Source organism: Ursus maritimus, unplaced genomic scaffold (assembly GCF_017311325.1).
Source record: "Ursus maritimus isolate PB19 unplaced genomic scaffold, ASM1731132v1 scaffold_9, whole genome shotgun sequence".
Lineage (NCBI taxonomy): Eukaryota > Metazoa > Chordata > Mammalia > Carnivora > Ursidae > Ursus > Ursus maritimus.
This window is the reverse complement of record NW_024427107.1, coordinates 42,278,126-42,295,651: the sequence shown is the minus strand read 5'-3', so window position 1 is coordinate 42,295,651 and position 17,526 is coordinate 42,278,126. Positions and strand designations below refer to the sequence as shown.

At 35.8% G+C, this 17,526-nt stretch overlaps 1 protein-coding gene across 4 annotated transcripts in view; it reads right to left on the bottom strand.

Annotated features, from left to right (window-relative positions):
* The window catches only part of CPQ (carboxypeptidase Q), a 439,474-nt gene that overhangs the window by 241,124 nt on the left and 180,824 nt on the right, over window positions 1–17,526 (bottom strand). For all 4 annotated transcript variants that reach the window (XM_040625805.1, XM_040625806.1, XM_040625807.1 and 1 more), the window contains exon 4: window positions 3,051–3,258. In XM_040625805.1, coding sequence (XP_040481739.1) covers window positions 3,051–3,258 — 208 coding nt within the window. The remainder of the gene's footprint in view (window positions 1–3,050; window positions 3,259–17,526) is intronic.

Below are 17,526 nucleotides of genomic sequence, written 5' to 3'. Positions count from 1 at the left end.
CTAACGTGAAGTGCTTGAACCGTGCTGGCAGGTAAACATGGCTCCTTTCACAGAGACAAGAAACTAAAGCAGCTGATCAGGTTCGAAGGAGTTGAGGTGTTCAGGTTTGGACAATACAGAGCTGCCTTTAGGGGTGATGTCCAATATGTCAATGGACAATCAGTATTCTAAATGGGCAGAAGAACTTCTAGATTTAAAAGGAATTGAGCTTAAGAAAATTCTCCAACCATTTTCTCCTTTACCTCCTCTCTTCATTTTACTAAAACATAATATGTGTTGAGAAGCTGCTACATGCCAAGTCCTAGGATAGGCATTAATGAAAAGCAAGAAAAAAAGTAAACTGAGTGCCTGCTCAGGGCGTTAGCAAGCCCTGGCGGGAGATGACATAAGAGCACACAGTGCTGAGATGAGGGGAGGGTTACCTGAGGAATCTTCATGGAAGGGGCAGCATTTCTCAGGGATGGACTATGCTTTTTCAGGATCGTTAACTCACCTAACGCCCAGAGGGAAGAGCACATGCTTGCCGCTCCCCTGTGGTTTTAAGCAGACTCTGAGGCAGATTCCTCCCCTGTACTCATCCACATTCCTTCTGTGGAAGTAATACTGTGACTTCTTTGTGGGAGAACTTGTGTTAATTTTCTCCTTTGTGAATCTTGGTAACAACGTATTTATAACCAATGTCTGGAATGCTATGCAATGCTAGGGTAGAGGTAAAAGTTTAATCTGGAGTCTTGGGAACTCTCTGGAATCTACCCACCTAGAGAAGATGCTACCCCCACAGAATACAGATACTGAAGCACCTGGTGGAGATCAGGGTGCTTAAAATTCAGGCTGACCCAGCAATTCTACTCCTAGGCATTTACATAAAGAGAAATGAAGACGTAGGTCCACGGAAAGACTTACACAAGAGTATTCACAGAAGCTCTACTCAGAACAGTCAAAAACTAGAAACCACCCAAAGGTCCACAACTGCTGAACGGATAAGCAAGCTGTGGTATATCCATGCAATAAAATATCACTCAGCAGCAATATGAAGGGATGGACAACTGCTAAAACCACATGGATAATCTCAAAAGCGTTATATGTGAGTGAAAGGAGCCAGACTCGGAAGACTGCACTATGGTTCCACTTTCATGAAATTCTAGAGAAGAAAAAACTCTAGTTCTAGAAAGCAGATTAGTAGTTACCAGGGGGCAGGGGAGTGGAGGACAAGATGGACAGCAAAGGCACACGAGGTAAGGTTTGGAGTGATGAAAATATTCTCTATTAAGAGCGTTGTCGTGGTTACATTACTGCACACATTTTTCAAAGCTCAATGAATTGTACGCTTGAATTTGGTAAATTTATGTAATTATACTTCCATAAAGCTGATTTTTTTTTTTTTAATCAACCTGAGCTGAGGATTAGGCCCAAGCATTCCCATCCAGAAGATACCAGTGGCCCTTAGGAAGCTGTGTGAGCCAGCACTACCACAGCCTTCTGGCTGCTCCAGCCCCAAGAACTCCTTTAGCTCAGACCTTGACACGCCCTGGCTGCTTCCGACTAAGGCTCCCAATAACTCACGCTCCTCTGGCCACCCAGCCTAGGGATCAGAGCAGGCTGCTCACCCAGACAATGGATCATAGATAATCCTGACCCTTCCTGCCCTCGGCTCGCAGCCTTAACAATGGCAACACTTCATCCTGGAACTACTGACTGGGGAAAATACCTGGTAAGGATTATACTTTAAGGAGTCTGACTCCTTAGTACCTGGAATATAGACTCTGAGCTCTTCTGTGGTTATCAGGTTCCTAAAGGGCAAGGGGCTTGTTTGTTTGTTTTCTCAACATTGGAAACTAGAGTTTCTCTATAGCTATTTGACTCCCTATGGTCCTACTGAGATCTTGCTTTTCCATTATCCCTGTGGCTACAAGCCTAAGGCTGATGCATGCCTACATCCTGGATGTAATTTGGGAAGGAGGAAAGGAGTCCTGAACATAAAACAAACCTTCACTGTAACAGAGCTCTCATGTCTGGGAGAGGTCCTGAGTTAGGACATGTACAGAAAATTTGTTTCTCCATCATTATTCACTTTTTCCTTCATCCCATTTACCTTTTTAAGCAAAATAAAAGTCTGTAACTCTGGAATAACTTGATGTATACATGCTATTCTCAGAGTTTCAATAACTACTAATAGAGGAAATTTGCACCCGACACCTTATCAGACTGGTTTTTGGTATACTTGGTGTCATATGAAGTAAACTTCCATTCAGTGAGTGTCTGCATTGTAGCAAACACTGTGCTAGGCTGTTTGATGTGCGGGGCTAGTGGAGTCCTCACAATAATCCTGCTACATTACATATACCACCCCTTCTTTGCAGAAAAATTCTCAAAGACTCCGAGAATAAGTACCTTGCCAAACTTATTTAACCTTCAGCTAGCACAGAGTCTGAATTTACCTCTAGTATTATTTGATTTTCCAACTTTGCTAAGGAAAAAAAAATACTTCAGGAAATTACTGTGGTTTAAAACTTGGTTTAACATTTATAAGGTCCTGATTTTGAGTCCCTTCTCAGCCACTTACTAGCTGTGTAGACCTCAGGCACCTGAGTTTCCTTCTATGTTACTTTCCTCACCTGTAAAATGATGAAAATAAATCCTACTTCACTGAGTTTTGAAAGACTCAAATAACATAATGCACACAATGAGAACAGTAACTATTAGCTAGCGGTATGATCTCAATTGCCAACCTGGCTCCAAATGGAATAAATATCACACACACGCACACGCACACACACACGCACACATATGTGTGTGTGTGCACAGCTACTTAGAGGTTGAATTTCCACACCATGGATCCTATTTCACTCTTCAATTCATATAAAATTTTTGGTGGGAAACATATATGTATATAATTGTATACATACATATATATAAAGATCCTGCCTTCAATGAGTTTATAAGGACCATCTTTGTAAATTCATGTTCTCTCTTTGTCCAGCCATCTCTAAAAACTGATACTTGACCACAAAACCCTGCTCCCAGACAGCCCATGCACCTCCTCCACTCACCTGCTCTGGGTACTTGCTACCAATGATCTCTGCTACAGTGTTGAAGGAATCAGCATCTGGGTAGTTCTTTGCCCCCATCTTCAGCTGAATAACAATTCTGTTCCCACGAGAAGCCATTCTTGACATCATTTCTGCATCTTCCACTGTAATACAAGCTGTTGGGATTTTTGGCACACCATCCTGGTATTCCTGAATACCTGTGTGAGGACTTGAGAAAAGAAGCCACCAGGTTACCTTAAAAGTAGAAATGGACCAAAAGTATTTTTTTAAGTGTCCATATTTGGCATTTGACTCTCACTGATCTTTGTTTGCATATGAGAAATAGGACGGGTGGGCAATATTGGTTTATTTGCTTTTGATGTGAATTTTTCTTTTTGGTAAAAATAACTTAGAACTTCAATTTAATGATCATCCCGTGGAAAACACTACATGAAATTTATTTTGGTAATTTGATGATCCTTTAAAGTCGCAAACTGCCTCAAACTCAAAAGAACATTTAGAGCGCCTTCATGACCAAGAGGTGAGTGAACACGTGTTCGAGGAGACAAAGAAAGCTCGGAAGCCCATCAAGGCTACACTGCAGACGACCCACATATCTGGAAGACAACTGCCCACATACATCCAGCTCTCTGGTCACGACCTGGCTCTGGGGATACTCTCTTCCCACTCAAACACAGAGATCCAAACATGCAGCCCCGAACTGGTAGTAGAACACTTTGCAGGAAAACTGTAGAACAATGGGAAATATTGGTGTTTCCATGAAGAAAAGTGCTGAATAAACCCAGTCCCTGATTTCACTGCTGCAAGAAAAAGAAAACTATGATAATTTTGGCACTAAAAAAGAAATATTACCCCAACAGTCAAGTTTTCCCTGGTAATTTCCAGATGCTTCTTAGATTACTATAACACTTGTAATTAAAGTTTCTATTAATCTAGTGTTGATTCAATCTCTATGCATGCTAATTGAGTTTATCAAATTCATTTTCTAAAATTGCTCTTTCAAACCGTCCCTTTTCGCTCCTGAGGTATGACTCCAAATCCTCCCAAACCACAGCTCCCTCGGGACCAAGCTGGCACAACTTCAGAGTGTGCACCACACCCTATCAGCCTATCCCCATCTTCTGTGAAGGTACAAGCTAACGGCCTCCCTTTTAACAGAAATTTTTCTTTTCCTATTTCCATGTTTGTCCAGGTTGCCTCATATTTGCAGGAAACCCTGTCTTCTTCTCTCAGCCACAACACATTTCTCTCCTATAGATGTGACTCCAACCTCGACATGCATAAATATGATGATCCAGTCTTATCACTGCTTTCTTGGTGTGACTGCACTGTTGTGACAATATGTCTGGTGACTACTTACTTAGAGAAATTGCATAGCAAAATGATTAAGACTGTGGAGTAAAATCATCTAGGTTCAAATGGGGGCTCTGGCACTTATTGCTAATTGACCTTGGGCAAATTATATATACATGCTTCAGTGGTTTCATCTATAAATAAGAGCAATAATAATAATACTTAATTCACAGAGTTATTTTGTAGATTCAATCAATTTATACAAGTGAATCACTTGCCATGAAACATAGCACTCAATAAATGCTAAATATTTATTTTGTTAACTTGTCTATTACATTATCCCTGCAGAGAAAGTCTAATTTCAAATCCTTAGCATCATCTTAGCACACCCTCTATGAACATTTCTTAAATATCAGTCTTCATCAAGAGAGAAACAAACGACTTATAAACTCAAAAATTGTAATACAGAAACCCTGAATCTGAATCCCTGCTCTGGAATATACCTAATCCACTCTAACTTCAGGTTCAGGGTGGGCTATGGAGTCACATAACCTAGGTCAAATCCTGGTTCTACTATGACATGAAGCAACCCACATGAACCCTGTTTCTGAGTTTCCACATCTGTAAAGTAGAGAATAATACTAGTATTGACTTCATAAGATTGCTATGAGGATAAAAGATAGTATATATAAAGAATTTCAAACAGTATTTGGCATATTATAATTATTTAATAAATACTAGTTATTATTATTTCTTCAGTGCAATTTTTCCCTGAAAATTTCCCTGAGTTGGTAGGGTGATTAATGACCAAAAGTACTCTGAAACATGTAGGAAGACAATCCAAATATTTATTGTTCAGATTACCTTACATGATGTCTGGGATTCAACAAACTCTCCTTGTTCTCAGAATCTCTTACTCAAGAGGAGGTCAGTGTAACATTTCTCAACAGGCTCTTTTTTTTAAGTTTTTATTTAAATTCCAGTTAGTTAACACACAGTGTAATATTGGTTTCAGGTGTACAGTATAATGATTCAACACTTCTTACAACAGCTGGTGCTCATCACAAGCGCACTCCTTAATCCCCATCACCTATTTAACCCATCCCTCCACCCACCTTCCCTCTGGTAACCATCAGTTTGTCCTCTATAGTTAAGAGTCTGTTTCTTGGTTTGCCAATCTCACTTTCTTTTCTTTCCTTTACCTCGTTTGTTTTGCTTAAATGATGTTCCTGAACAAATTTGTACCAATAAGTTACAGGTAAGTAAGTTGGACATGTACCCATGGCTCCAATGAGGAACCCAGCACTGAAAGGCATCTTCCAACTATGGTTCTGAATTCAAGATAGAAAAGCCTTTGTGATTTGTTTCTGCAATTAAGAATGTCCTCCAGTAGTGTAATCCAGCACTGTTTAGTAGAAGTGGGCAGAATGAGGACTCAACACTTTTATCTAGAGTCCTGTACTTTCATTGCCAATTGTTCTATAGGGGATGACCAGCATTAAACACTACCTCCCTGCTCCCACTTATAACCCCACCTGCAATTTAACAATAGCAAAGGGTAAACTATAAAGGAAGCTGTAAAAAAAATCAAAATGATTATGTTTAAAAATTAATACCAATTCTTTAGAAACTCTTCCAAAAATTTAACTTACCCTACAAGGTCACTATTACTGATATCAAAACCAGACAAAGATATCAAAGAAAAGAAAACTACAGACTAACATCTTTTATGAATATAAAAGCAAAAAAAAAAAAAAATCCGCAACAAAATATAAGCAAACTGATACCAGCAACAAATAAAAAGGATTATACACCATGACCAAGAGGGATTTATCCCAGTAATGCAAGGTTGGTTTAACATCCAAGAATCAATCAATGTAATATATCATATAATAGAAAAGGACAAAAGCCACATGATCGTCTCAATAGATAGCGAAAAAGCATTTGACAAAAGCTAACACTCCTTCATGATATTAAAAAAAAAAAAGGTATAGTAGTAAGAAATTATGGCACTGGTATAAGGATAGACATAGATCAATAGAATAGAATTTAAAGTCCAAAAATAAACCTTTAAAAGAATGGTCAGTTCATTTTCAACAAGGGTGTCAAAATAATTCAATGGATATAGAAAAATATTTTCAAAGAAATGGTGCTGGGCCCAACCAAATATCCACATGTAAGAGAAAAAAGAGAAAAAAAGCTATATATCACAACATATATTTGATTTGGGCTCAGGTCATGATCTCAGGGTCATGAGATCGAGCCCTGAGTCAGGCTCTGTGCTGGATGTAGAGCCTGCTTAAGATTCTCTCTCTCCCTCTTTCTCTGCCCCTCCCCCACCTCCTCTCTCTCTCTAAAAAAATAAAAACAAAGATAAAAATAAAAATGAAATAAAATCCTTAAAAAAAATAATCACAGACCTAAATGTAAGAGCTAAAACATTAAAACTTCATGACCTTCCTTGGGTAATGGAATTGTTCCTTAGATACAACACCAAAATCATAAGCAACAAAAGAAAAAATAGATAAATTGAACCACCAAAATTGTAAACCTTTGTATTTCAAAAGACACCATCAAAAAGTGAAAAGACAACGCACAGAATGGGAGAAAATTTTTGTAAATTATGTACCTGATAAGGCACTTATATCTAAAATATACACAGACCTCTTAAGAACTCAAAAATAAAATAGCTACCTAATTAAAAAATGGGTAAAGAATATGAATAGACTTTCTTCAAACAAAATATACAGATAATGAGCACCTAACAGGATGCTAGATATCATTAGACATCAGGAAAATGCAAATCCAAACCACAATGAAATGCCATTCATACCCACTAGGATGGCTATGATCAAAAAGGCAGAGAAAGTATTGCCAAGGATGTGGAAAAATTTGAAATCTTTGTACATTGCTGATGTGAATGTAAAATGGTGTAGTCACTTTAAAAACAATTTAACAGTTCCTTTAAAAGTGAAACATGTGCTACTAGGTATATACTGAAGAGAAATGAAAATATATATTCACACAAAAACTTGCACACAAATGTTCATAGCAGCATTATTCATAATAATCAAAGGTAAAAACAACCCTTATGTCCAGCAGCTCATGAATGGATAAATAAAGTGTACGTCCCTACAATGGAATATCATTCAGCAATTAAAAAATTATGTTCTTATACATGCTGCAACATGGAGGAACCTTGAAAACATTATATTAAGTGAAAAAAGTAAAAAAAAAAAAAGACCACATATTGTAAGACTCCACTTATATGAAATGTTTAGAATAGGTAAATCCGTAGAGGTAGAATGTAAATTTTATGTTGCTAGAGCTGGTTGGGGGCAAGGAAAATGGGCAGTGAATGTTAACAGGTATGGCGTTTCTTTGGGAGATGATGACAATGTTCTAAAATTAGTGATGGGTGTTGTACAACTTCGTGAATATCAGCTCTCCTGATTCGCCAGTTTGCTGCCTATAGATCTTGGGACTTCACAGCCTCCACAATCATATGAGTCAATTCCTCATAATAAATCTCTTCATCTATCATCTGTCTATCTACCTATCTATCTACTATCTATATCTATATATAGATATAGATATATCCTACTGGTTCTCTTTATTTCTAGAGAATCATGACTAAAACAGCCACAATGAGTCAAATTTCTTTTTATTTGCAGCCAAATATATTCCCAACATTTGCAATGACCAAAATAGCTAAATGGTGCATTACATATTTAAAAATTATAAATATTAATCTTAAACCTTTCTTTTCACAAACATACAGCTTCATATAAAATAAATAAATCCAAATCAAAATTACTGAAAGAAGCCATTATATCACTTAGCATTATCTATTCCAGTGCATGTATTGCATGGTGCACTGGGTGTTATACGCAACTCATGAATCATGGAAATTTACATCAAAAACCAGGGATGTACTGTATGGTGACTAACATAATATAATAAAAAAATATTAGTATAAAAAAAAAGAAGCCATTATAAAGGATTCTGGGAAGATAGTGAAGTAAACCTGCCCTATAAGAAGTGTTCAAGGGAGTCCTACAGGGTGAAATGAAGACACTAGACAGTAACTTGAAGCCATATAAAGAAATTAAGATCTCAATAAAGATAAATAGACAATTATAAAAGCTATTTTTATTGTAACAATGGTTTGTAGTTCCACTTTCATGTTTTCTAAATGATTTAAGAGACTAATGCATTTAAAATAATTATTAGTTTATTTGGGGACACATAATGTATTAAGATGTAACTTGGTGATATCAGTGACCAAAAAGCATGGGGATGAAGCTGAAAAGGATCAGAGTTTTTATATGTTATTGAAGTTAAACTGGTATAAATTCAAATTAAAGTCCTATAATTTAGGATGTTAAATGTAATCCCCATTGTAACCACAAAGAAATACTTCTAGAATATAAACAAAAGGAAATGAAAAAGAAATGTAAACATTCCACTATAAAAATCAGTTAAACACAAAAGAAGACAGTAATGAAGAGAATGAGGGACCAAAAAAAACCCTAAAAAACATAAAAAAAGCAAATAGCAAAATGAAAGAAATAAGTCCCTACTTAGCAATAATTACTTTGAATGTAAATAGATTAAAATCTCTAATCAAAAGGTGGAGATTGGCAGAAAGGATTTTTTAAATTATCTAATTATATTCTATCTACAAGAGACTCACTTTAGAGCTAAAGACACAAATATTTTGAAAATAAAAGGATGGAAAAAGATATTCCATGCAAATATTAAACAAAAGAGAATAGGGATGACTATACTGATATCAGACAAAATTGACTTCAAATAAAAAAGGGTTATAAGAGACAAAGAAGAACATTATCTATTAACGAAGAGGTCAATACACCAAGAAGATATTAACAATTATGAACATTTATGCACCTAATGGCAGTCAGCCAATATATATGAAGCAAAAATTGACAGAATTGAAGGTAGAAATAGACAGTTCTAGAATAATAGTTTGAGACTTCAATACTCAACTCTCAATAGTGGCTAGAATAACCTGTGACATACACCTGTTCATAAACGTTCTCCTCTTGAGTGGTCCCTCAGCATTTAGCTCTAGCCTCTAGGGATAAAAGCAAGTCCTAAAGGAGATGGTGTTTCAGAGATCTACTCGCCTCGTATCCACCCAAAACACACTTTTGTCCATGAGTCCCCTTGATAAACCATTTCTTATCAAACTGGACTTCTCAATCTTTTTCTTCAGTTTTATGTCTCCTTCAGCCTTTAGAAGTCATTTTGTGTATACTTTCCTTTCACAGAACAACCAGACAGAAGATAAGTAAGGAAACAGAGGACTTAAAGAACATTATTGTTTTAAAGCCACTAGATCTAACAGACCACTCTATCCAAAAACAGCATACACACTCTTCTCAAGCACATGGAATGTTTTACAGGATAGACCATGTTAGGCCACAAACTGAGTCTCAACAGATTTAAAAAGGTATATATATCATGCAAAGTATCTTTCCTGGCCACGACAGAATGAAGTTAGAAAAATGACAGAAGGAAAATGAAAAATCACAAATTTGTGGAAACTAAACAACAACACTCTTAACCAGCCAATGGATCAAAGAAGAAATCACAAGGGAAATTATAAAATTTTTAGCTATGGATGAAAACAAAACCACAACATACCAAAATATATAGAATGCAGTAAAAGCACTGCTAAAAGGAAAGTTTAGAGTGATAAATGCTTACATTAAAAAACAGGAAAGATCGCAAATCAACCACCTATCTCTACAACTTAAGGAACAGAAATAGAAAAAGAAGAATAAACTAAACTCAAAGCTAGTGAAAGAAATGAAATAAAGTTTAGAACAGAGATTTTTAAAAAAAGATTGGAGCAGAGATAAATGAAACAGAGAATAGAAAAACAAAAGAAAAATCAATAAAACCAAAAGTTGGTTCTTTGAAAAGATCAACAAAATTGACAAACCTTTAGCTAGATGGACTAAGAAATAGAGAGAGAGCAGTCACATTACTAAAATCAGCAATAAAACTGGGGACATTACTACCAATTTCACAGAAACAAAGGATTATAAAAGAGTATATGGACAATTATATGCTAACAAGTTCGATAACCTAAATGAAATGGACAAATTTCTAGGAACACAAAACCTACCAACCCTATATCATGAATAAATAGAAAATCTGGTGATGGGTATTAAGGAGGGCACGTATTGCATGGTGCACTGGGTGTTATACGCAAGTAATGAATCATGGGACTTTACATCAAAAACTAGGGATGTACTGTATGGTGACTAACATAATATAATAAAAAATATTACTATAAAAAAAAGAGAAAATCTGAATACATCTGTAACTATAGTAAGGAAACTGAATTAGTAATCAAAAAATCTCCTGACAAGGGAAAACCCTGGACATGATGACTTCAAGGGCAAATTCTACCTAACATTTAAAGAAGAACTAACATCAACCTTTCTCAAACTTTTTTAAAAATTAAAGAGGAGGGATTACTTTCTAATTCATTCTATGAAGCCAGCATTACCCTAATATCAAAGCTAGGCAAGGACACTATGAGGAATAAACTATAGACCAATAACCCTTAGAAACACTGATGTAAAAATTCTCAACAAAATACTAGCAAACAACAGCATATTAAAAGGATTATACACCATGACTAAGTGGAATTTATTTTTGGAATTCAAGGATGGTTCAACATACAAAAATCAATCAATGTAATTTTCCACATGAACAGAATTAAAGGGGAAAATATGATCATGTTAAGTAGTGAAGAAAAAGCATGTGACAAATTCCAAGACCCTTTCATGATAAAAACACTCAAAAAACTAAAAATAGAAAGAAATTACCTCAATATAATTAAACCCATATGTGGAAAGCCCAAAGCAAACATACTCAATGGTGAAAAACTGAAAGCCTTTCCTCTAAAATCAGGAACACAGAAAGGATGCTAACTTTTGCAACTTCTATTCAATATAGTACTGAAAGTTCTTGCCAGAGCAATCAAACAAGAAAAAGAAAAGGTATCTAAATTAGAAAGGAAAAAGTAAAATTATATTTGTTCACAAGTGATGCAATCTTACATGTACAAAAGGCTAAAGACTCTGCACAAAAAAAACCTGTTAGAACTAATAAATGAATTCACCAAAGTAACAGGATACAAAGCCAACACATAAAAATCAGCTGTATTTCTATACATTAAGAATGAACAATCTGAAAAGGAAACTACAAAAACAATTCCATTCACAACAGCATTGAAAAGACTAAAATACTTAGGAATGAACTTAACCAAGGAGGTGAAAAACTTGTACAGTGAAAACTATAAAACATTGCTGAAAGCAATTAAAGAAAATATAAATGGAAACACATTCTATGTTCATGGATTAAAAGACTTACATTGTTAAGATGTCAATACTCCCCAAAGCAGTCTACAAATTCGATACGATCCTTATCAAAAAATCCCAAAGACATGTTTTGTGGAAATAGAAAAAACTATCCTAAAATGCTCAAGAGATGCTTAATAGCCAAAATAATCTTGAAAGAGAACAAAGCTGGAGGACTCACACTTCCTGGTTTCAATACTTACTACAAAGCTACCACAATCAAAATAGTGTTATACTTGCATAAAGACAGATGTTTAGACCAATGGAATAAAATAGAGAGCCCATAAATAAGCCCTTGACTATATGGGATTTTTGACAGGTGCAAAGACCTTTCAATGGGGAAAGAGCAGTACTTTCAACAAATGGTGCTGGGAAAACTGGATATCCACATGCAAAAGAATGAAGTTGGACCCTTATTTAACATCATACACAAAAATCAACTCAAAATGGATAAAAGGCTTAAATGCAAGATCTAAAACTATAGAACTCTTAGAAGAAAAATACAAGGCAAAAGCTTCATGACATTAGATTCCAATGATTTCTTGTAAATGATACCAAAGGCAAAGGCAACAAAAGAAAAAAAAGACAAATTAGACTTCATGAATATCAGAAAATTTTGTGATTAAAATACACTATCAAAAGTAAAAAGGCAACACACAGAATTAGGGAAAATGCTTGCATATCATATCCCCAATAAGGGATTCATATTCAAAATAATTAGAGAACTCCAAAAGCTGAACAACAAAAATCAGACAACCCAATTTAAAAGTGAGCAAAGACTTGAATAGGCACTTCAACAGAGAAAATATACAAGTGGCTAATAAGCCCCCCAAAAAGACGCCCAATCACTAATCATTAGGGAAATGCAAATCAAAACTAATGAGACACCACCTTACACCTATTAGGATGTCTACTATCAAAAAACAAAATAACAGATGTTGGAAAGAAGGCAGAGAAATAGGAAATTTTGCACACTATAACAGGGAATGAAAAATGGACAGACTCTTTGGAAAACAGTATGGTGGTTCCTTAAAAAAATGAAAAATAGAATTATCATATGATCTGGCAATTCCACTTCTGGTCATATACCCAAAACAATTAAAAGCAGAGTCTCAATTAAAAGTAGAGTCTCAACCCATGTTCATAGCAGCATTATTCACAATAGCTGAAATCTGGAAGCCACGCTAGCGTTCAACTGTGGATGAATGGATAAACACAATGTGGTATATACATACAATGGAATATTTTTCAGCTTTAAAAAGGAAGGAAATTCTGATATATGCTACAACACAGATAAATTTTGAGGGCATTAGGCTAGTGAAATAAGGCAGTCACAAAAAAACAAACACCATATGATTCCGCTTATACAAGGTTCTTAGTAATCAAAATTATGGACGCAGAAAGTAGAATGTGGTTTTCAGGGGCTGGTGGGTAGTGGAAAATGAGAAGTTATTGTTCGATGGGTATAGAGTTTCAGTTTTACAAGATGAAAGAGTTATGGAGATAAATACATTATGAATGTATTTAATGTATAAATACATTATGAATGTATTTAATACCACTAACCTGTACACTTAAAATGGGTAAGATAAGGGCACCTGGGTGGCTCGGTCGGTTAAGCCTCTGCCTTCAGCTCAGGTCATGATCCTAGGGTCTTGGGTTCCAGCCTTGTGGGGAGTCTGCTTCTCCCTCTCCCTCTGTGCTCTCTCTTTTGGTCTCCTGCTCTCTCTCAAATAAATAAACAAAATCTTTAAAAAATGGGTAAGATGGTAAATTTTATGTCATTTGTATTTTAAAAAGCCATTACAGACATAAAATAAAACCCAATATTATGTAAATTATAGGGGAAAGTATACATACATTCCATGCTGATAGTACTGTTAATTTAATATTTCTAGAGTGTTATCTCCTAATATGTAGCAAGAACTATAAAATTTCTTACTTTGTTTATTCTATTTTGGAGAACGAACTCTTGGGCAATATTATAAAATGAGAAAAAAAACAATTTATATTAAAATACTTCCTGCAACTCTGTGTATAAATGTGAAAATCTAGAAACAATCCAGCAGAGGTAGCAGGAAAATGAGACTGGCAAGGCAAGTAAATGACCAAAAGCAATACATGGAAACATGTAGATGAAATAATGTTGAGTTAAAATAAAAGAACCGAATACCAAATGCACATGATAAAAATTGAACATGAATCTGGAGTGATATAAATTAGTAACCACTTGATTCTTTGAGAAACTACACTCATCCTGTTAGACTGTAATCACGTGAACTGCACAACATTACCAATAACCAAAATTAAATTCTTAAAAATCTATGCCGCAGTCTGTAAAATAACCCGGAAGCAAGCCTGAAGCTATCACAGTGGCAGTTTGAATCCTTGAAATACTAGGTCGCAGGCATTTGAGCACCTGTGGCAAATTAACAGAAAAATATCTGTTGAAATTTTCTTTTCTTCCACCATCAATTACGTGAAATACTTGCAGCTGAATCCTTCTGCAGCGCCGGCCCATCAATGTGCCATCTAGGCAGAATTACAAAGCTAATATTTTCTTGATGTCAATCGCATTTGTGTTCAAGGGCTCTTCCTGTGCATCTGGTAGTGTTTTAACTGTTTATTCACATTTGTGTACGTCTTCTCAGCCTCTGAGGCAATAGGTACATGTTTTAGTTTTCTAATCTTTAGAAAAATTGTATATGAAATCTCTTCCACAATGATATAGAGAAGCACGGAGTTAACTCTGAAAAGACTGCTGGCACAGATAGGAAATCAGCACTCAGTTATTTCAAAGGAGGAAAATAATGTCTACAAACAGCATCTGTGCATCATCATCAGTAAATTTGCTCAAATAAGACTTTTCCATAAAATAAAAAAGGATGCCCTGATCTTTGCTTTAAAATTTTTCCCCTTGGCCTTTTTAAAGCTCTATTTTGGTATTAGTTTTTTGTCCTTATTTTTAGGTACCACAAAAAGGTCTTTACTCAAGTAGTAGAGCCTTAAACCCTACAGATTTAAGGAAGTGATATTCTTTTTTTAAATCTTTTTTAAAGATTTCATTTATTTATTTGACAGAGAGAGAGACAGCCAGCGAGAGAGGGAACACAAGCAGGGGGAGTGGGAGAGGAAGAAGCAGGCTCATAGCGGAGGAGCCTGATGTGGGGCTCGATCCCATAACGCCGGGATCACGCCCTGAGCCGAAGGCAGACGCTTAACGACTGCGCCACCCAGGCGCCCCTAAGGAAGTGATATTCTTATCCCATGGGCCCCTAAAGCATAAGTCCCTCCATCAAAACTCACAACATACCATAAAGAAAAGTTAAACTTTCTGACAGAGCAGTCCATGGAACATTCCCCCAAACATGAATGATAACAATAACTAGCACTTACCGAACAATTGCTACAGGGCTGGTGGCGTTCCGAGTGTTTACATACATTAATTCATCTACCAGTCACTATAACCCTATGAAGTCGAGCACTCTTACTGTCCCCTCTTTACAGCTGAGGAAATTGAAGTACGGAGAGGCTAAGCCATAGCCTCACAGCTAGAAGCTGACAAAGCCAGAATTGAACCCTGGCAGTCTGGCTGGAGTCCATCTTCTTCATTCATATAGAATCTATATTATATTGCCACTCACCACTCTAGGAACAATAATGATGATTTTGATGATGATGGTAGTGGTAATGATGATGATTACCATTAACAGCAATCAAAACATTACTATCTATTGAATAGTTAAGACATATACCGAGCTAAGCAATTTCATTCATTACCTTATTTAATCTTCATATCCATTCTGAGATAGGTGCCCATACACCCATTTCTGAAAGGAACTGACAAATGCAGAGTTCATGAAGAGCTCAAGTGCTCTGGGCAAGAGAGAGTGAACTTTGAGACTGAACTCTTCCTTCCAGGTTCAAGGGAACCTATTCAAACTACATAGCACCTCTTAAGCTTTTATATTTCTTCTGATGGGCAGACTGAGAAAAATAATATATTGTGATGGAAAGCACTTGCACTGTGCCTGACGGATAGTGTGTGACTTACAATGATAGTTATGACCATCACCACCCATATTTTACATACATTTCTATATTGAAGCATCACAGGGCATTGGAACTATTTATATATTTTATACCCATTACTCATCTTTTATCTATTCTAGACCATCAGCTCTATAAGAACAAAGACATTCTCTTTGTTGCTTTTGTCTACCCAGGGCTACAGCATAGTTTTTAGTCCAGAATATGTGCTCAGAAAACATAGAATTTTCTAACCTGTGGCCTCTGACACTAACTTTTGCTCATCATAATATTGTCTCCCTGAACTCTATTTCCAGTTTTCTCCAAACTTTACTATTTGTTGATCATGTATTATGGGTCAGAATCACATGGAGGTTTTGATAAAACACAGATCATTGGGCCCAACATCCAGAATTTCTGATTCACGAGGTGCAGAATGGGGCCAAGGAATATGCATTTCTAACAAATTCCCAGGTGATGCAGATATTGTTGGTGCCAAGTGTGGGAAAGTTCAAGCCTTCACCAGAAGAGTTTATTCAAACATAGGTGCTCGCCAATGGAAAAAGTGTATTCTCGACAGAGTATTTATTCATTGCTAGAGAATCTGTCACAAACATACATGGGTATGTTCTATGTGCAAGGCACGAATGCAGGTTCTATGAAAGAATCACCTCTGCTCTCAAGAAAGTGACATTATTTGGGGCAATATTTGTTTCATGAGAAGTGCGACTAGAGTTATGAACTTAATGAAAATAGTAACAAACCTACCCAAATTCACATAACAAAAAGGAGTGTTAGCCCTCCAAAGCTGTCACTGTGCGAAGCTGCACAGTTATTGCAGTAATTGCCCATTGCTCTACGCATTTTTGGCACTTTTTCCTCTAAAATTGGCTTCTGAACATTTTGGCAGCCTTCCAAATGGTCAAAATGGAAGCAAAATTAGGTATTTTAAAATTAGAATTGATTTTTGTAAACAGCCAAAATATGAACAAAAGAACAAATGATCTAGGGTCCAAAACCAAGATATGTTTTAAAATAATGAAACTTTTAATGTGTAGCTGACCAATTGGATCTGAAGACAATCTCAAAAAAGAAGTATCAGAAATGTTTACATCAATGGCACCTGTGTTAGACTATGTGTTTAGACTTAGAAGGTATTTACACAATAATGTTGATTAGATGTATATAGTCTTGCATATTTGTTTAAAATTATTTATTCCAACAGTATTTCTTTTAAAAAATGGAAGCAACCTAAAAGTTCAATGAGGAAATTGTAGTATAAATTACAGTATTCAATTTCAATGGAGTATTTTGTAGCCATTAAAATGTTAATTATGAAGTATATAAAACAATATGAAATTTTTGACATGGAGAAAATGACAAGGTCTTTGTAAACTATGACAAATGATATAAAGTTTTATGCACAAAGAATAGAAGGAAATATAGGATCATAGAAAAAATTTTAGATGGTAGGAGAAATGACAGCATCTTGTTCTTTTCAACTTTCTCATTTTCATACAACTACAAAATTTGGACTTAAAAAAATCTCTATCTTAAAGTTGCCATGGGTATTTGCCAGAGCAACAGAAAAATATGGATGAGGCTAATCATAAATATTGTGAGAATGAAGGTATAAATGCCTATATCTGTGTATGACACGAGTTATCAAATATGCCTAAAGTCAGCTACAGAAACACTTTGAAAATAGACGTGTAGGGGGAAATATTCCCAGTTGTCTGAGAATCTGAGGGGCT